Genomic DNA, 21372 nt, shown 5'->3' on the forward strand with positions numbered 1-21372 from the left:
GACCACCTAAGTGATAAACCACTTCCTCGATCCTCAACTTTGAAGACTCATTCGTTGTCATCAAATCAGACTCATTCGTTGTCATCAAAACTGGTGTTCAGGGGCCAGAGCTAGGATTGTACTTCTGGCCTGTTGGATCAGCCAGCACTGGCTGCAAGTGTCCCCAAATGCCTTTTCTCTGGGTACAACTGAACAACACCCAGATCTGTTGGCAGCAACTATAGACTACATAGAGCAAGACAGTGGAGAAAGAACACTGGATCTTCTCAGAGTTCCTGGGTTCAAATCCCACTTCTAACAAGGACGGACTAGTTATGCAACCCCGCATTAATCATTTAACCATCCTAGGTTTCTATTTCCTCCTCTGTAAAATGAGGGGGATGCATACATTGAAGTCTCAGCTATTACGATTCTATCACTTACTAGCTGGGTTATTGTTGTTTCTCTTCAGTCGTTTTCAGTCATTTCTGACTCTTTGTGACCCCGTTTGGGGTTTTCTTGGCAAAGATACTGGAATCGTTTGCCATTTCCTTCTCCAGCTCATTTTACAGATGAGGAAACTGAGGCAAGCAGAGTTAAGTGACTCGCCCAAGGTCACACAGCCAATAAGTGTCTGAGGCCAGATTTGAACTCAGGAAGGTGAGTCTTCCTGACTTCAGGCCCTGAGCTGTATCCACTATGCCACATAGCTGCCCCTACTAGCTGGGTAGCAGTCTCTGAAGCCCCTTCCAATGCTAAATCAATGATCACATGATCCTATAAACACCAGCTCACCAGCTGTAGTAGGTCAAAGAAGCCATCTCAATTGTCCATATTAATGAAAGAAGCAAAAGGCACAAGAGGTCAATGAAATCCAAACATCCATTTGACCTAGACTTTCACCTTTTGACTGGCTTCAATTCCTCCTTCTTCCCCTGGGAGCAAGGTTCCCTCTGGAGCAGAAGGCACTGAATAGGAAAGAGGAAAAGAATTGTCAGGTCTGGATATTCTCCACATAGGAGACTCAGGCCCTGCATAACTGAGGGCTGGCTGTACAGAGGGCTGGTTGTCCCAATAGATATTACTCAGTAGGTAAGGATATTAAATACTATGCTAGGTAGCACAGTGCATAGAGTGCTGGGCCTGGAATCAGGAAGACCTGAGTTCAAATGTGGCCTCAGACACTTACTGGCTGTGTGAACCTGGGTGAGTCTCTTAACCCTGCCTGCCTCAGTTTCTTCATCTGTAAAATGAGCTGGAAAAGCAAATAGCAAACCACTCCAGTATCTTTGCCAAGAAAACCCCAAATGGGGTCATGAAGAGCCAGATATGATCAAAATGACTGAACAAGGCATATAAGGATACACAGTAAAAAAAAAAATTTAAAAACCCAAAACAAAACAAAAAACTTTAGCTGTTTCCAAAGGCTGACACATTTGACCTGAATGCATTCTTCAGCCTCGAAGCTGATGCAGCTAAAGTTTTAGACAATTTTCCTCTCGTGTTACCCCAAGCAGGCCAGAGGTGTGGAAACATTTGGTTCTTCAGCCCTCTCATCCCCACACTTGCCCCTTCGATTCTTTCCTCTGGTCCTTTTCCTTATATTTCTGCACTTTCTAATGCAGGCCGGGCCCCGGACGGCTCAGAAATCCCCAGGAAAAAGGCTGTCTTCACAGGAATCAGGATCCTCTAGTCTCTTTATCCGGAAATGTTTTTACAAAAGCTTCCTGGGCTTGGAGATCGGGCACTTCTGAGAGTTGGGACAGGAAGTCTAGGAGCTGGTGGTTCTAGGTGGGCAAGCAGTGCATGGAGTGTGACCCAGTCCGAGACACTCAGAAGTTCCCGATCTGCCTCCTGGAAGATAGATATGAGGCCCCGATTCCCCAATCGGGAGCCATGGGAAAAGGGCAGGAAGGAAACATCAGTGGCTGTACCCTATCCCTGCTCTGCCACGGCTGGTCTCCAGCACACTCATCAGCTCCTGTGCGTTCCCTTCTCTTTCTATAGAGGCCCAGCGCAGGCCATACTATGCTGACTACTCGCCCACCCGGAGGTCCATCCACAGCCTGTGCACTAGCCATTACTTGGACCTGTTCATTACCTTCATCATCGGAATCAATGTGATCACCATGTCTATGGAGCACTATAACCAGCCCAAGGTAAGGAGCAGGACTTAACCAAGGCGCTGAGACAACAGGATGGTGACTCAGAGGGCCTCTGCTGCTTGCCAAGATTGCCTCCATTTCCATTCCATTGTAGCAGATTTTACTAACCTCCCCTGACCCCTTTGTCCCCAGGCTGTTATTTGGCTGTGCTGGGGGAGGTGAGACCTGGGTTCCACCCACAGTCTAGGGCCAACCTGAGGAGGGACACACCTGGGTCCTGCGCTCAGGTAGGGCATGGTCTGACTGGGGAGACAGGACCCAAAGGTGATTAAGAATGGGCCAATATAGTAAGTGCACCAGTGTGTGGTGCAGACTGTAGGAAGACTGTAGGACGTCATAAAAAGGAGATTGTCATAGGCCAGAGCAGTCATGGAAGCTGTCAACCTATTTTGTTGTGTGTAGAAGGAGGGTCTAGGATATGCACAGAATCCTAGAATGCACCAATTGGCTGTCTGGTTCAATAGCACCTCATACCCCTAGTCACAAGCTGTCCCCTGGAGCCCTTGCCATCCTGGCTACCAAAGACCTTTGGGTATGCCCAATAAAGTGCAAAGAGAAGGGGGGTAGGGTCCTAAAGGGCATTCTCTGCTTCAAGGAGACATGAGTCCCATCAGCATGCTTGTAGCTCATAGGTAAAAAGACTTTTATCAGTGACACATTTCTCCTTTCATTGCCAGGCAGTTAGCTTTGTTTACTCTCAGGCCTAGAGCCCCTGATCCTAGATCTTAAGGTGGCTCATTTACTCCCTCATAGAACTTGGTGCAGTTAGGGAAGAAGCTGGTATAGTGAGAGTCAGGAGACCCGGGCCCTAGGTTTCCTCCTTTAGGGAGCCTTTAAATGAGGCCCTTCCCTTCTCCAGGTCCATCTTCCCTTCCTTAAGATAAAAGGGGTGGACTAAATAGTTACCGAGCTTCCTTCCAGTTCAAACATTCTACATGCTCTCTTTGTTCTAAGGTCCCTTCTAGTTCTAACACCCTATGGTCTCTGTCCGAAGGATCCTGTCCAAATGAATCCTGATTAGCAAACGTTTATTTAGAATCTACTATGTAGAAGAAACTGTGCTAGGGACATTCTAGGTTCAATATTCTAAGTTCCCCTCCAGCCCTGATGTTCTGTGACTGTGATTTGGTGATCATTAATCTTCTTCAAAATTTATTGCTCATTGTCTAATTAATCTCTGAAGCGAAGTGTACAAGATGCTCCATGGGGGGGGGGGGGCGGAGAGGAAATATTAGAACTTCTATTTATATTTATTTTTACCTTAAAAATAAGGAAATTAAGCTTTGTTAATATCTAATTATATGGACTAATGCCCTCATTTTGTATGTCAGATGGTCACTTGCCCCAATGGAAGAAATCCATGACATAGAGAAGTGGATGGTGGCCCCTCACTCATTTCTTCATTCATTTTCAGTGTGTTGCTGGCTATATGTGCCCAATTAAGTGGGTTGCGAATCATGTTATTAAATTTGAGCTAAACTAACATTCACAAAATGAACAAGTTACTTTAAAAGCTGGCACACACCAGTAATCTCAGCTTCCAGGGAGGCCAAGGCTGACAGATCCCTTAAGCTTGGGATTTCTGAATTACAATAGGGCTAAAGCTGATTGTGCGTCTACACTGAGTTTGGCATGGATATGGTGACACCCCTCCCCCCAGCATCAGAGAGCCATCAGGTTATCTAAAGAGGGGTGAACTGGCCCAGATTGGAAATGGATCAGATTGAAGCACCTGTACCTATTGCTAGTGGGATCAAAACCATGAGTAGCTGCTGTAATAAAGTAAAACAGAAATTATTTTTAAATATTGTTTAGTTCATATTTATCTCATCCTTTCTAAATTTGGTGTATTTTTTAAACTTACATTTCACAATACAAATTTATATTTGTACAAATATAACATACAGATATATATTAGTACAGTGGTACATTTATATAATTTATACATATATTGCGATGCTTGTTCAAAGATTTGTTACTGATTAGGTGTATGATCAAAAGAGTTGGAGAACCACTGGTCTAATGATTGGGTAATTAGCCATAAGCTCCAAGAAAATGAAATTCTGGCATGTGGCTTCATTAGCACAAAAAAGTTTTCTTTCACACAACAGTTGGGTCCTGTTACCAATTAAAGTAGCACTAGTTAGTTATCCTATCATTTGGGTAGATCCCTTAGGAGAATTCCCACTGTCTGGCTAGAAAAATAAGATTTGGGAGGACTGGCTGAAGAGAGGGAAGAGGTCTTAAAAATGGATCACCTAGGCCAACCTGTTTATTTTATAAATGAAAAAATGGAGGCCCAGAGAAGGGCAGCATGGTGCACAGGCTGACAGAAGACCACAGGGACAGTGGTTGCTGTAATAAGGATTTGTATTCCCTCGTCTGGCTTTGGCTCTATGCTATTCAGTAGTCTTATCAATGACTTCAATGAAGGCATAGGTGGCATGTTTGTCAGATTTCAAGATGGCATGAAACTAACACATTATAGGGCAAAGTAAAGACTTGAAAAGATTCCAACATATTAGAATGATAAAATGAAGTTTCTCAGAGGTGGGCACCCTAGGATAAAGTTCTGTTCACATTTTGGTAGTTATGGTTTGCTACCACAGTTGAAGAACAAACCAATGAAGAAATAAAAGATAGTGTAAGGAAAAGGTGATTAATAAGCCAGAGTCTTGTCTCAAATGAAGGGGTAAATGAAAAATTTGGGGGGTTATTTTTTCAATCAGTCAAAACAGAGTTCTGGGAGATGCATTTGGTATGGAAGGGGAGTGTGTGTGTGTGTGTGTGTGTGTGTGTGTGTATGCATCAGGGCTAGTATTCAACCGAATAGTATTCACAAAACAAGTTATGTTCTACCTTGATTAGGGTTGGGTCCTATTCCCAGTGAAAGTAGCAGTAGTCATCTTATCATTTGGGTAAGTCACTTAGGAGAATTATCACTGCCTGCTTAGAAAAAAGGAGATTTAGAGAGAACCACATTAAGTGCACTATAACAAGATACTATGGAAAGAAAACTCAATAATCATAAGCTTGAATGTAAATGGATCTAGTTTGCCCATGAAATGAAAGGATTGAAGACTAGATTTGAAAACGCAGCTCAACAATATATTGCTAACAGAAAACACACCAAAGACATAGGGCTTCTTAAATAATATATGTACACATCTGTAGATATAGATATAGATATATATAGATCAGTTGAATAAAAAAATCAGGAGTTGCAGTCATAATTTCAGAAAAAAAAACAAAGCTAAAATAGATAACTTGAAAAGAAACAAACAACAAAACCACATTATGCTTAAAGTCACAACATACTATAAAACAGCATCAATATGGCTAATTGGCATGTCAAATAGAGTTCTGAACTTGGAGTTAGGAAGACTTGAGTTCAGATCTTGCCCTTATTGTTTACACTTATTGTGTGATCTTTGACAAGTCACTTAGCCTCTCTCAGTCTCAGTTGCTTCATCTGTAAGGTAAGCTAAACATACCACCTACATCACAGGACTGTTAGGATCAAATGATAGAATGTAAAATGTAAAGTGCTTTGTAAACCTTAATGCAGTATACAAATGTTATTACTACTACTAATAATGATAAATATGTTTGCACTGAATGACATGGTAACTAAGTATTTAAGGGAAAAGCTAACTAAAATGCAAAAGATGCAGATAGTAAGGCATTGATGATAAATGTGAAAATAATTAACCCAGTTAACATGAAAATGTTAACAATTTAAGAACTTGATAAATCTAACAAAGTTAAATAAGAAAAAATATCAGAATTAGGGAGAATGTTAGAAAAACTGAATTGAAAAGCCTATATGGAAATCATTAAATATGATTTTCAGTGTGCTCATTTGGGGAGCAATCATGCTACTTTCACAAAAACTTATCGTGTTCTAAAGCCCTCCTAAATAAACAAGAAAAAATATGAAATAAAGTGAATAAAGGCAGAAACTTTAAATATTTCTTCCAGACTGCAACCCAGTAAAAATAGTAAGCAATAAACGAAACATGAATGAGAGATAGAGACCTAAAGATACAGAGACTAAAAACAATATTCTAAATATTGAGTTAATCAATAAATGTGAAAAAACGATAAATATTACATCAAAGTGAGTGATAACAGTAACAACATACCATTATTTCTGGGGTGCAGCAAAAGCAGTCATTAGAGGCAGTTTTTATTCCTGAACACCTACATTAACAAAAGGGAGAACTAATGAACTGAGCGTTTGTTTATTAGAAACCCAACAAATTAATAGTCTCCCCAAAAAAATACCTTGAAGGAGGATATTTTGAAAATTAAACCTCAAATGGAAATTCAACTGATTTTAACAAACCAAAGAGGTGTATTTTTTAAAATACCAATAAAACTGATGAATTGTTTGCTAATCTGGTCTCCCCTAAATAAAAAAAGAAATGATAAGGTGGAATATCATAGTAAATGGAGATACAACAAAGGAGATAATCAGAAACCACTATATCCAATTCCATGTAAGCAGAACTGAGCATTTTAATGACATGGATGAATACCTATAATATAAAATATCCAGACTGATGAAAGAGAAATTGAGAACTGAAACCTCTATATCTCAAAAAGAGAAAATGAGCACGCTATAAATAAAATTCAATGGGGAAAAAATACAGGACCAGATGGAATTGTAAATGAATTATATTAGTTATTTAAAAAATAATCTCCACTAATACATAAATTATTTTCAATAACAAAGAAAGGAATTTGCCAAAAAAGATCTTCTTATTCATAGTAAAGCATAGCTCATTAGGTACCTCTACTCTATAGATCCTCTGCAGACTTAGGTTCAAGTCGTGAGGATGCAGAACGGTAATTTATCTACCTTGGCTCAGCTGCCACTCTCCAGCCCAAAAACTAGAAACTTCCTAAATTAATTCAGATTGAGGTATTCAGTAGTTTACCATGCTCAAAAGACCTAGGCAATGAATAACAGTAAAAGATTTCATCTGAATAGAAGTAAACAAAAGGTAATGAAAAACAATTTCTAACACATTCATGAATGGATACAGTTCAATCAATTGCTGTTCCTCCTGATATTACCTGGGACTCAACTTCCTTCATATACATGGTTCTGAGAGGAAGCCATGGGCAAAGACCCTTTCTCTACACCAGGATTTTACTCTTACACAGGTGCTAGGGCTAAAGATTTCAGCAAAGGGCTGAATCTCTGTCCAGAATCACCTGCTTTGGGGGTAGAGTCAAGATGGCAGAGTGAGAGAAAGCATTAAAGTGCCACTTGCCTGACACTCCTTATCAACAAAGATCTAGCACCCCCAAAGCACGTGATTATACACACACACACACACACACATATGTATGTATATGTATGTATGTATTTGTAATGGGTTTAGTTTTTCATGACTTCTCAGTGGACGGGGGCAGGGGGGATGAGGAAAAGGGGAAGACACATAATTTAGAATTGAAAATAAGAGGGAAGAATAAGGGAAGGGAGGAAGGAAGGAAGGAAGGAGGGGGGAAAAGGAGGAAGGAAGAAGGGAAGTATGGGGAAAAAAGGAAAGGCAGGAGGGAGGGAGGACACTGAAGCAATTCTGTTCAGAAAAGCCAAGAAAAGAATTACAGTGAGTCATTTTTCCAGCTCAGGGAAGCTTAGGGAGATGGACAGCAGAATCTACAGACAATGAGGAAGGGGTTTCTGAGGATTTTGTGTGTCAGTGCACCCAATGACTGAGAGAGGGTTGGGACTGGGCACCAGAGCAAGAAGCATTACACCAGGAGATCCCAGGAGATTCCCTGTACAAGCACTGGATATGGGAATGAATTGCTTCTGGCAGTTCTGTTACCCAGTACCCAGTTCTATGTCACAGATCCAGGGCAGAGAGAAGCAGTCATGAGCTTTGGTTCTAGCTGTGTACTGAGCCAGGAATAAGTTCAAAAAGTAAATGGTAGTTGTTTGGCTCTGATCCCAGGAACAAAGCTCAGCATCTGACATGAAAAGGGAGACATCAATTCAGTTATTCTGAACCTACAGAACATCCCAATGGGCTAATAGTGGTGGAGTCCAGCAGCAGTCTGCTGAAACTCCCAACTAGAAACAAGTTAAGAGATCCAAACCTGGGTCAGGAACTTGTAGAACTCAGACCAGGAGGGCAGACCCTTGGGTCATAGCACTTTGGGAGCACTGAAAGCTTGCAAGACCCTAGCTGGAGCTGTGAAAGCATTGAAGGGGAAAGGAAAAGAAGAGAATAAACATTCTATAACGTCTACTACATTCTAGGCACTGTGCTAAGTGCTTTCTACAAATAACTCAATTGATCCTACAAGGTAGGTGCTATTATTATCCCTAATTCATAAATAAGGAAACTAAAAAGTTCTTGATTAGCAAAATAGAAAAGAAATTATAAAAAACAAAATATTTCCCTCTAAGAATTCTTTTTACCCATTCTGTATGTGTCTCATATGTACCTATTCCTTTATATGTCTCTCCCATTGTAAGCTCCTTCATGGCAGGAACTTCTGTTGTCTTTCTTTGTGTACACAAGACATAGATCAGAGTCTGGCATGTAGTAAGTGTTTAATCAATGTTTGATGATTGATTTATACCTGTTTTATTATATAAAAACATTTAAAATAAAATTTTCACAATTAATCATTGCTGCCAGAAGAAAAGATATGGGATGTGGGAAATCATTGTATTATATTTAATTTTTAAAAATCTAACACTTCTATTTTTTGTAGTATAAAGAACTGGAAACAAAGTAAACACCCATCAATTGGGAAAATGGATAAACAAATTATGGTACATGAATGTAATGGAATATTACTGTGATTTTGGAAATGGTGAATATGATAAATATCAAGAAGCATGGGAAGATTTATATGAACTGATATAAAGTGAAGCAACCAGGGAACCAATATATACAATGACTATAACAGTGTAAAGGGAAATCAAAATTGAATGGTGAAAAATTTGAATGGCTAATCTAGGCCACAAAGAAGAGAGATGAGAATCTACCTCCCTTATTCCTTTGCAGAAGTTGGAGGAATGTAAATATAGAACCTGGCATAGAACATCCAACTTGGCTGATTTGATGGTCGGTTTTACTGAGCTATTTTTGTATCTCGCTTTTCCATTCCTCGTATCAAGGGGTGTGTGCCTAGGAAAAAAGGGATGTATTGAGAAATGGAAGGGAAATAAAAATAAGCTATCAACAAACTAAGTCTGACATCTATAATCTTCAAGGAGTTTACACAAATCTATAAGATTAAGAGCCATCCTTCAATATATAAGTGGGCATAAATAAGCAATTTTCAAAAGAAGAAACATAATCAACCACCATCTGGGAAATTATTCAAAATTATTAATATGCACGGAAAATGCAAATTAAAACAACTCTGAGTTGTCACTTTATACTTGGCAAATTGGCAAAGATATTAAGAGATGAAAAATGTCAGTATTGGTGAAGTTGTGGGGGGAAAAGGAATGCTAATTTACTGTTGGGAGAACCATGAATTGTTCCCACCCTTATGGAAACTGACATAGAATTATAAAATAAAGATAACAAAATTACTCCTATTGTGTGATCCAATGATGTAACTACTAGGTATATACTTCAAGGAAGCTATAAATAAGAAGAAAAGACCCATCAATACAAACAATATTTATAGTAGCACTATATGTAATAGCAAAGGTTGGAAACAGACTATGCCCAAGATGAGGAAATAATTGAATATGAATGTGGAGTATGAAGGTAGTGGAATGTCATTTCCCTGTAATAATGAAAAATAAGAAGGATCCAAGGACGTATGAGAAGATATGTATGAAGTGATTCAAAGGGAAGAAAGCAGAACCAGAATAACCATATACACATTGGCTTCAACCATTAAAGAGCACATTACTACAATGCATTGGTTAAGTGTAATGTATAACTTGGTACTGTCTCGTTAAAGTACACAGCCTTCTTCTACCCTTTTAGCACATAGTAAATAAGTGAAATATAGGGGTACTTGGGTGAAGTGATAAAGGACCATAAGATCATGACTCAAGAACTGTAAGATCAAATCCCTCCCCCTTCCATTGAGTCCATCTCCTGTTGGGAAAAAACTGCCCTCTGTGTTACATTGTTTATGTTTTCAGGAAGTATGTTTTGTGGTTTTCTTATGTTTACCAGCTGTGTAAAAACAAAAATTTCTAATAAAAAGAAAAGGCCCACTTTGTACCTGTAATGGCATCTGGCCATAGGAGGAGAGGGCTATGGGGTCCTATAACTTTGTAAGAGCCATGTACAGGAAAACAAAGTAAAGTAAAACCAAACGGGGCCCAGCCCTTGCTCTGCTTCTCCCCCACTCACTGTGGGATGTTGGGCAAATCATTTCTCTGTGAGTGGGTTTCCTCTTCAGTAAAATGAGCTGGACTAAATCATGGAATTGTGTCTCAGATCCCTAAGAAGGGATTTTAGAGGTCATCTAGTTCAACCTTCTAGTGAGCAGGAATCCCCTCTATACAGCCCTGAGAAATGAATGCCAGAAGAGGCCTGAGATGACCCCTAAGTATCACTAGTGTCTCATTTTGTCAAGGGAGCTGAACTAACCACTGAGCTTCTTTTCAGTCCCTGGATGAAGCCCTGAAGTACTGCAACTATGTCTTTACCATCGTCTTCGTCTTCGAGGCTATGTTGAAACTGGTGGCCTTTGGGTTCCGTCGATTCTTCAAGGACAGGTGGGTGGTGAAGGGAAAGAAGGTGGGGATGAAGGGAAAGAGGGTGGGGATGAAGGGAGCCCAGACTGAAGAAGGAAAAGAGATAATTGCCCAAAGTGGGGATGGGATAGGGAAGAAAGGAGAGAAGGTTAAAAACAAACATTTTCATAACTGCAGTTCTGGAAAAATGGACTCTGGAGTATAGTCATTACTTTGACTTCTCTAAACAGGGCTGGTATAGGGAACTGGATAAGTAATGGACCACCAAGTCTTTCTGATGCCCCCAGCATCCAGAGCTTCCCCCTCTAAAGTTACTAGCCCACTACCCTGTATGTACCTTTTATGTGCTCATTCATTTACAAGTTTCCTCTCCCTCCTAGAATGTAAGTTCCGAGAATCAGAGATTTGGAGTTGGAAGGAATCTTAGAGATCAATCCAAGCCCCTCATTTTGTAGAAGATGAAACTGAGTCTTAAGAGTTTCTGTCTAATGCAAAAGTGTCTTATCCAAGGTCAAAAAGGGAATAAGTGTCTGAGACAGGTTTCAAACTCAGGTCTCCCTAAGTCCACCCACTTCACCATGCTGCCCTTGAAGACAAAGATTATTTTTGCCTTTCTTCATATTCCCAGGGCTTAGCACAGTGCTCCATATGCAGTAAAAACCTAACAGATGCTTACTATTTGATTAATTGATCAGTGGGGGAAACAGAGGAGAAACAGACCCAAGGCTTGCCTTCAGGGAACTCACAGGCTTCTGGTGAGAGGTAGAGGAAGTCCAGGCCACAACTGCTGAGAGTAAAGCCACAGACTGAGGGAAGACAAGGCTTATATCCAGAAAACCTCAACTGAACAGGACCCATAAGTGTTAGCAGGAGATCTGAGCTGGGAGAGATCACTGTGACTGCTGGTGGTCAGAGATAGCTTCCCAAAGGAGCTGGTCTCTACATGAAATGTAGGATTTTGATAGGATGAAAGAAGAGGGAAAGGCATTCCAAGTGGAGTAACAGGCTGAAGGAAGGCTCAGAAATAGGAATGAGAATAGGTGGGTGTATGTTTGTATGGGGGGCTGGGGAAAGGAAGGAGACAAGGATGAGGGTGGAGGAAAGAAGGAGAGGAGATGGTGAAATAGTGAGGAGGCCAGCCTAGCTAAAGTATAAAAGGGGAGGGGTATGGACTTTATTCTATAGGCAGTGAGTCCTTGAACAGGAAACAATGTGGTAAAAATTATGAGAGCCAGTGACTTCATGGAAAGGCATTTGATTGCCCTAGTAGGGCCAGATCCTATGCTGTGATACAGTGGGAAGAACTCTGGCCTGAGAGTCTAGAGACCAAATTTCAAGTCCCATCTCTACCCCAAATCCCTGGATGACCTTGGGAAAGTCATTTTTCTTCGCTGGGTCTCGGTTTCTCCTTCTACAAAACAAAGATCTTTCGAACACCAAAACTTTGAGCTTCTCTCCATATACTTCCAAAAGGGTTTGGGGGACGTGAGATGAAGTCTGGAAGTTGCCAATTCCAATGGTTAAGCATTCCTAGAACCTAATTTCCCCTGGGAAAAGGAAAGAGATAGATTAGGAGAGGAAGGGAGGGTTAGGGGCCTCAATGAACCCCAGGTGCTCCTTTGCTCAGGTGGAATCAGCTCGACTTGGCCATAGTGCTTCTCTCCATCATGGGCATTACCCTGGAGGAAATTGAGATGAATGCAGCCTTGCCCATTAACCCTACCATCATCCGAATCATGCGTGTACTCCGCATTGCTCGAGGTAGGCTATGCCTGGGGCCCAGAATGTTGTCTGCCACCAGGCAGCCTGCCACAACTGAGCTGGCATCTAATGCGAGGTGGGAAAGAGGTTGGAATGGGGGAAAGTGCCGGAGTTGGCGGAGGAGAGAGAAGAGTTCTCTTAACAAGCCCATTCTAGGTTAGCAAAGGCAGAATGTTTCAGGAGACTCGCTAGAAAGGGGACCTGGATTAATATTCTATTTATTCACAAACTGTGTGACCTTGGGTCACTTCCCTTCTTAGGCTACCAGTTTCCTCTATATAATATGGAGGATACTGTTAGGATCAAATGAGAGAATAGTTGGATTCGTTCATTCATTCAACACTCGTAAAGACCCTGTGTGCTAGGCCTTGGGGAAGGCTCAGAGTTTAGATCAGGGGTGGGGAACCTGCAGCCTCAAGGCCACATGTGACCCTCTAGGTCCTCAAGTGCAGCCCTTTGACTGAATCCAAACTTCACAGAACAAATCCCCTTAATAAAAGGATTTGTTCTATAAAACTTGGATTCAGTCAAAAGGCTGCACTTGAGGACCTAGAAGGCCACATGTGGCCTCGAGGCTGCAGCTTCCCCACTCCTGGTTTCCATAAAACACAGCCCTTGTATTTGTGGCTCTTACAGTCCTCAAGGAGGTTACAAATGTGAAGGACATAGAGCACCATTTTTTTTCACTTTATGAATAGAGAAACTGAGGCTAAGAAAAAAATGACACACTCAAGGTCATGAACCAAATCAGTATTAGAACTGAGATTAAAACCCAGGATTCTGGATGCCTTGGACAGGACTCTTTTCCTTCCTCTCTTTCCTAAATTATCTTGTTTCTCCCACTGCCAACAACCCCATCAGTTGAATAGGTATTATCATCCCCATGATCCCAATGAACAAAGTCTGAGGAGCTTAAGTAATCCACACAGTGAATTAGCAACGGAATCAGGACTAAAACCCAGGGCTGCTGACTAAACTCAACATTCTTCCCAGCCCACCATTCTGCCTCCCCTTCCTTCAGCCCCCGGACTGGCCCAGATTTCCCAAGGTTGGCTAACTTCCTACTCTGTAAATCTGTGCTCTACCTCTGGCTTCCCTCCTAGTACTGAAGCTACTGAAAATGGCCACTGGGATGCGGGCCCTACTGGACACCGTGGTTCAGGCGTTGCCCCAGGTAGGTCCTAGGACTCTGTCTCTATGCCTTTGGCAACTCTCTTCCCTCAGGCCAGGTGCCTGGCTGTAACTTGGAGCTGTGGGAAAAGTTGTGAAGGGGTAATGGGATGGGGAGATGAGAAGGTCAAGGATAGCTGCCTCATGGTCTCTTGTCTCTGACAGAGTCAGAGATGTTGCCCTCCAAAGGACATGGGCCTAAGGCAGCCAACCTACACTGAACATCCCAGATTTAGGTTAGATTCACAGAAGAAATGCCATGACACTAGAATGGGTGACTGAGGGAGATCTCTAGAGCTAGGGTAGGGTCCTATCTGTTGAAGATGGTCCAGTCCCTTCTCAGTCTTCAGGATCTAGGATACACTGCTCTGACCCCAGGTGCCACTCAGAAGCTCCAATCTCCCTATTCCCTGGCAATTTTTCCTGAGCCACCTACTAGGATCATCCATTTGTCCACCTATGTAAAGCATTCATTCAATAAGCATTTACTAATCCTCTCACATGTCAACCCTGTGCCTGGTTTTGCTGTGTGAGAGACAGACCGGGATTCTTAGGAACCTGGCTTTAGAGCTAGAAAGGACCTTACAGATAATCTAGGCTGGGAGTTCTTACCCATTTTAGGGATTCTGTGAATTTAGGGAGGAAAAATATTACATCTTTATTTTCACTCATTTCTAACCTTCAATTATTTTCTTAATTATACTAATGAGTCCGTAGACTTCACCAGACTTCAAAGGGTCCATGACACACACCAAAAGTTAAGAAGCTCTTATCTAGACCAACCCTCTCGTTTTACAGATGAAGCAACTAAAGCCCAGTGATATTAATGGGCTTTCATGTAACATTATTAGAAAAACACTAAGATTTGAATTCAAGTCTTTTAACTCTTTCTGTCTCCCTGGAAGAGTTGACCTGGTCCATGCTTTAGATTGAGGAGCTCACAGTTTGGGGCTGAAAAAGAAGGACCACTCAGGAAATCACATTCTGATTGGAGAAGGGAGATTTGCACAGAGCAATTAACAATGGAAAAGATGTCCTAAGACTCCAGGCTAAGAGCTAAGAAATGTGTTGTAGAGACAGTTAGAGCAGTAATTTAGAGGAAGGGGAGAACACCGCAGATTGCACCACTTAATAGTTATTTTTTGGGCCCTCCTGGCTCAGAGTGAATGTAAATAGTAGTTGTTTCTCTTTTGACCAGCAACCCTGAGCGTCTTTCCCTCCCAGTTTGATTTTTTTTTTGTATTAAAGAGGCCATCCTGTAACTCACTTCTTAAACAGGCCTATTCACTGAATGGGTGTTGCCTCACTCAAAGTGAGAACTTGGAAAGACCTTAATTCAAAAAGGCCAAGGTCTCTCACTGCACCCTGGGCCATCTCCAGTCATCCTGATCTACATCTGGCCACTGGACCCACCTGGCTCTGGAGGAGAAAGTGAGGCTGGTGACTTTGCACAGCCCTCCCTCATTCAAATCCAATTCAATTGCAAGTCATGTCATCCTCTTCCTGACATCGTGGTCCTCTTCGAGAATGAAGGACAAACCACAACTGGAGGGGATAGAATCTGGGGGCCCACAGGGTTTTTTGACTTTTTGTGTTCCTTTGCCAATAGACCTCTTCTCATAATTTTTTTCTTAATTCATAATTTAAGGAAACGCTAAATTTTGATTAAAGTTTAGTGAAAATAAAGATGTATTTTTTTCCCATTCAAATTCATGGATCTCCTAAAAATCCCTTCACGGAGCCCAGGTTAAGAATTCCTGATCCATAAGTTCCCTTTCAACTCTAAATCCATGACCCTATGGTTCTTCAGTAGAGTGTTCTTGTTTAGGTGCGGGTTGGGTAAGATACCTTGGGAGTCCTTTCTGACCCTTAAGCCATGGGATTCTACGGCTTAAATGCCCATACTTGGTTATGCATGGGCTTTAGATACCACTATGAGGGTGGTGGTCCATGGTCCCACAGTCATGTGGCCTCTCTGCCTGTCTGTGGGCACAAGGCAGTGATGGGAGTGACGAGCAGGGCAGTCACTGAAGAAGGAGATAGGAGATGCATGGTAATAGATCCTTTCTGAATGGATCTGTCATGGATAAACTAGTTAAGGATATACCCATGGATTCAATTCAATTTAATAAACTACTTGGGGTCTATTCTATGCAAGTCACTATGCTAGCCCCGAAGCAAAAACAAAAACAGTCTAGCCCTCAAAAAACACACATTTTACTGAGGGATACAATATGTAACCATAAGTAAAAACAGGGTAATTAATGGAGGGAGAATATAGGACACAGGGGCTCAGTGGAGGCTTCCTGGAGGAGTTGAGCCTTGAAGGCTGTCTTTGAGCTTGGTATGTGACGAGCCTGTGCATGGATGACCGCCATGGGCAATGCCAGCACATCTGATGCTGCGGGTCCTGGCTCTGTGAAGTATGCATGGCACATGGTATGTGGTGAGCCTATGGAGGGAGGAGGCCCAGGCATTACACCAGGCTGCCTTGCCACCGTGGGCCCCTGGTCTGTGGTGTGTGACAAGGGGTAGGAAGCAGATAGCATGTGGGATATGGCCAGTCTGTGTGTGGATGACACCCGTGGGTGATTGCTGCCGTCCTGAGCCTGCAGGCCCCTGGGTGGGCTGTGGTGCACACAGGAAGCGTGGTGCGGCGTGTGATGAGGCTGTGCATGGGTAACACCCGGGCATGATGCCGGCCTGCCTGACCCCTGTTCTACTTTCTTCTCATGTAGGTAGGGAACCTTGGCCTGCTTTTCATGCTCCTGTTTTTTATCTATGCTGCCCTGGGAGTGGAGTTGTTTGGAAAGCTGGGTAAGTAATAGCCAAGGGTCAGTGTCTTCTGAAGCCAGCATCCTGGCACCTCTACTCTCTGTTGTTAGATCCCATCCCCCCAGGGCCCAGAGTTCCTTCCCTCACCCTCATGCCCTTTTTTTACTGTGGGTGAAGGGGGACATTTGGACTCAGAAGATGGAATGGACTATGGCCTTGCTCCTTATTTCTAATCTTCCCTTCTCTTTCCTACTATCTCTGGCATACACACGCATAGGTTTTGGAGCTTAAAGATCATCGAAGATCCATAACCCCAAATTTATATGTCTATGATACCACAATCTAATTTAATCCCCTTTACTTTACTTTTGGGGATACTGACGCCCAGAAAGAGGAGGGGACTTTGCCAGAATCACAGGAGAAGAGTTAGGTTTCGCATCCAGTGTTTCTATCATAACTCCTGTGGTTGTTCATCCCTCATCTTCCAAGAATGTAGCAGAGATCATCTAGTCATCCAACACCCCAATTTTACAGATGAAGAAACAGAGGCCCAGCTAGCGTTTCTATGGTGTTTGTAAGTTTGTAAAGAGCTTCACAAATGTTATCTCAATTGATCCCTATACTGTGGGGAGTGGGGCATTATTATCCTCATTTTACAGAAGAGGAAACAGATTGCCCAAGCTTAAACAGCGAGTAAGCATCTGAGGAAGGCTTGAGACTCAGGACTTTCTGGGTCTGAGGCCCAACAGTCTATGCACTGAATCACCAGGGTCCTATGGGTTTTAAGTAGCAGGGCTGGGAGATGAATTCTGATTCTCTGATGCCAAACCCAGTACCCTTTTTATCACTCCATCCTACTTCAGTGTCAATATACAATCAGGGCACTTGGCTTCATACAGATGGATATGAATGAACATGATGCAGCTACATCAGCACACGCATGCACATGCATGCTTCAACTGTCAGGGGCAGACACACGCAAGCATCCACATATAGACGCACCTACATGCTCGTGAGTATATGCGTGCACAAGCACACATATGTGTTGCTGCCACATGCACACACATCTGCATAGTCCCCCAGGGAATTCCACCATTAAGTTAATCCTTAAATCTCAAAGCATGCCCCCAGCAGCCCTGAGCTAGCCTGGGCTTAGGCAGAAGCTGGCTCTCCTCCCTATGTCCTCTGGCCCCATCCATCAGCAGCTGACTTCCTCCTTCCCTTGGCCTTGGGGAGTTTCCTGGCCACACATCATTATCTGGTTATCGACCAAATAAGGAAAGGGACCCTGATCTTTCTGCCCCTCAGACAAGGCCCCTTCAGTTGGGCCCCTAGCATGTTGCTTCCAAAGTTCATGGCAGGGGTCATCATGCTTTTTCTTCATGCCTCTTGGGGCTAATTCCCATCCAGCACCTTACCTGAGCAGCCTGAGCAACCTGAGCAGACAAGAGGAAAATCCTTATCATACAGGTAGAGAAACTGAGGCTAGGAAAAAGTGATTTTCTCAAGGTCACACAGCCAGGTGGTAGCTGAGCCAGGTCTAGGACCCTAGTACCTTGGTTCTTTAGAAAGGGGCTCTTAAAACAAGATCACACTTCCTATTGGTAGGGGCTGGGGGAACCACTGCCGCCGCTGCCCATATTATCAAAGGGAGAAGTCCCCAGCTCCTGGGAGGACTCTCCAGAATGACCAGAGCCCTCTGTCCCCACCTCCATTGAGTATGGGATAAGTGAAGGCAAACACATCATTATAGAAGCCAGAGGCAAAAATAGCTGGGAAGAAAAATCTGGTACCAGAAAGGAATCACATTACATATACCTTAAATTAAATAGATCATTGTCTTTTGGATTATCCGTGTTAGTGCTCTGGATAATTGAAAACTGGCTAGATTGGCTCCACAAAACTAATCAGGAAGCCTCCCTCGAAGCATCCTGCTGTGAGGGCCCATAAAAGTCATACTTCTCTATAGCACTATATAGCTTACAAAGAATATAAGTATTTGTACCTTCATTTTATAGACAGAAATTGTCTATATGCTCATGGACATGATCAATAAGGATGTAGGACTTAAGCCCAGGTCTTTGAATGCTAAATCCAAAGCCCTTTCTTTTACATTGGCCTGAACAATCATTAGCATAATTTCCAACAGTCTTTGAAATGTCTTGTCAAAAAAGTGAGCAGACTTCTCCATGTCAACTAGGTGTCTTCATCCCTGATCCTTACCCTGCCCAGACCCACATGCACTGAAGAAGCATACCTGAGGTGCTTCCCCATCCCCCACATTACATAAAACAGAAGCAATTCCATGACCAGAAAATGATTCAAATCCAGACACCAATTACAGGTGGCCCTCTATTAATATGTCTAACGGAAAAAGCACTGAATTTGGGGTGAGAGGACCTTGGTTTGAACCCTACCAGCTACTTAGGAGCTCTGTGACCTTGGCAAATCTCTTCTCTTCTCTGGACCCCAGTCTCCTCTCCTATAGAATGAAGGGGCTGGTTGGACCCAAGGAGCCACACTATCTCTTCTAGCTCTAAATCCTATGATATATTTTTGGTGAACATATCTATCCACCCAGTGCTAATTTGCATTTCGAAAGCAGCAGTGAACCATATAAGAGAGAGCCCTGGACTGGGAACTCACTGCCTGACCTTAAAAGTCACATCAATTATCTGGGCCTCAGTGTTCTCATCTGCAAAATGGAGATATCTTTCCTTGCCCTGCCCTGCCTCCCTCAAGGGGGTTTTATGAGGATCTGATTAGATGGTATATGGGAAAGAGCCTTGAGGGGTATCACACTGGGCACAGACTGGGAAAGGAAGTAGGGTAAACTGTGGCCATTACTCAGTGGAGAACTCAAGAGAAAGGGGATTTGGAGGACCCACAGCATGTCTGACTTCACAGGGAAGGGAGAAAACATAGTGAACCATGAGAAGCTGGAGACATGAAACAGAACCAAAATGGATGTAGGGAAATATCTGGGAGTCAGATCCCCAGTTCGTTATTAGGAAGCTAGAAACAGTTGGAGCCCAGTTTGGACCTGTGAGGTTCATATGAGGGTACCAACTTCCCTCAGGCTACCAGAGTGGGAGAGGAGCTGCAAATTCTAAGCCCATTATTGAGGATGGAAGACTGAGGTTTAGGTGTCCCGGGGTCCCTAGAGAAGCAGCACTGGGCTATGGAACTCTCCTTGGGTTTGGGGCTCCAAAGGTTGCCATTGGTCACAAAGTCTCCTATCCCATCCCCAATACAAAGTCCAGGGGTGGTGTGTAGGACAAGATTCACTGTATCAAGAGCTGCCAATAGCCAGATGCCAGGGCCAGGCATCCGAGGACTCAGTTTACCTTGGCAAGGTCTTTGGTCTCGCCTTTCTGTGCAAGGTCACCAGACTTATTCATTCATTCACTGAACAAATCTTGTGTGCTCAGCCACAGAGTGCATAAGATTTAGGCAACTATGTCCTTGTTGTATGAGGCTGTCCTACCAGGCAGGTAGCAGATTTGGCTCTACAGAACGATAACACATTTCTCTAGCATTTTTTGGTTTACAAAGATTTATGAAACTCCTTCCAAAAATCTTGTGAGATACATAGTAATAATGCAAAGGAGACCCGGATTCAAATCCCAGTTCAGAAGTTTACAAGCTGTGCAAACCTAGGCAAGTCTCTATGCCTCCATTTCCTCATCTGAAAAATGAAAGGGCTGGACTTGATGACCTCTGAGGCTCCTTCCACCTCTAGATCTATGGTGCTGTGTACAATCCCTTCCTTGACACGCTAACTCTTTGACACTGCGCTCCTAAATATCAGCATCCCATTTTACAGATGAGGAAACCATTAAGTAACTTGTTCATAGTGGCAGTAAGAGTCGAGATTTGAACCCAGTTGTCCTGAGTTTAATTCCCCTATGCCAGCCCTTGTTTGTTTATCCAACACAAGTGTGTGTATTCATTGGTAAGGACAAGAAGCTGTTTGGGAGGGTTCTTCCTTCCCCCAGGAAAGAAAGGCCAGGAGCGACGTGGTCAGGATTGTCTTCCCAGAGGGGCCCTGGGCTGCCTGACCGGGCTGGTGGGTCTCTTCTTGCTTCCTAGATTGCAGTGAAGACAACCCGTGTGAGGGCCTGAGCAGACACGCCACCTTCACCAACTTCGGCATGGCCTTCCTCACCCTCTTCAGGGTGTCCACGGGGGATAACTGGAATGGAATCATGAAGGTATCTCCCTGGGGCCCTGAAGTGCCCACAAACAACACTCCCAAGCAGCACAGTGACCAATTCCCTATGCTCCCCCAAGCCCTGCTCCCTCCCCATCCCCTACTCACCCAATCTTCCATGGGGAAGAAGGGAGGGGACAAAGACCAGGCCTGGTCCTGCCCTCAGAAAGCCCACAGTCTGGAGGCAGATAGACTAGGACCCAAGCCCTTTCTTTTGAGTGCTCGCAGTAGAAAGGGAGTAGGGCAAGACAAGTTTTACATGGAAGTCTATATTTGATCCAGGTATAGAAGGACTTCAGAGGAGGGTCAAGTGGTCAGAGAAGGCTTTCTGAGGCAGTTAGGGGATGTAATAGATAAAATACTAGATTTGAGGTCAGGAAGATCTAAGTTTGAATCCTGCCTCTGATATGACTAGCTGTGTGATCCTGTCACTCTCACCCTCAGTTTTCTTATCTGTAAAACAGGGATAATAATAGCTTCTACCTCTTCAAGTCAGTATGACCATCGAATGAAATAGCATGCGTAAAGTACTTTGCAAACCTTAAGGTGCTAGAGAAATGTTAGCTCCTGATAGCTTGGGTAGCCTGTGAAGAGATGGTAATGAGGACATT

At 43.1% G+C, this 21372-nt stretch overlaps 1 protein-coding gene across 1 annotated transcript in view; it reads left to right on the top strand.

Moving 5' to 3' along the window:
- CACNA1H (calcium voltage-gated channel subunit alpha1 H) overlaps nt 1–21372 on the top strand; it is a 416322-nt gene that overhangs the window by 377415 nt on the left and 17535 nt on the right. Inside the window, exons 26-31 of the mRNA XM_036737928.1 lie at nt 1987–2138; nt 10754–10863; nt 12470–12603; nt 13707–13777; nt 16512–16590; nt 20641–20762. Coding sequence (XP_036593823.1) covers nt 1987–2138; nt 10754–10863; nt 12470–12603; nt 13707–13777; nt 16512–16590; nt 20641–20762 — 668 coding nt within the window. The remainder of the gene's footprint in view (nt 1–1986; nt 2139–10753; nt 10864–12469; nt 12604–13706; nt 13778–16511; nt 16591–20640; nt 20763–21372) is intronic.

The sequence above is a fragment of the Trichosurus vulpecula genome, chromosome 9, assembly GCF_011100635.1.
Source record: "Trichosurus vulpecula isolate mTriVul1 chromosome 9, mTriVul1.pri, whole genome shotgun sequence".
Classification (NCBI taxonomy): domain Eukaryota; kingdom Metazoa; phylum Chordata; class Mammalia; order Diprotodontia; family Phalangeridae; genus Trichosurus; species Trichosurus vulpecula.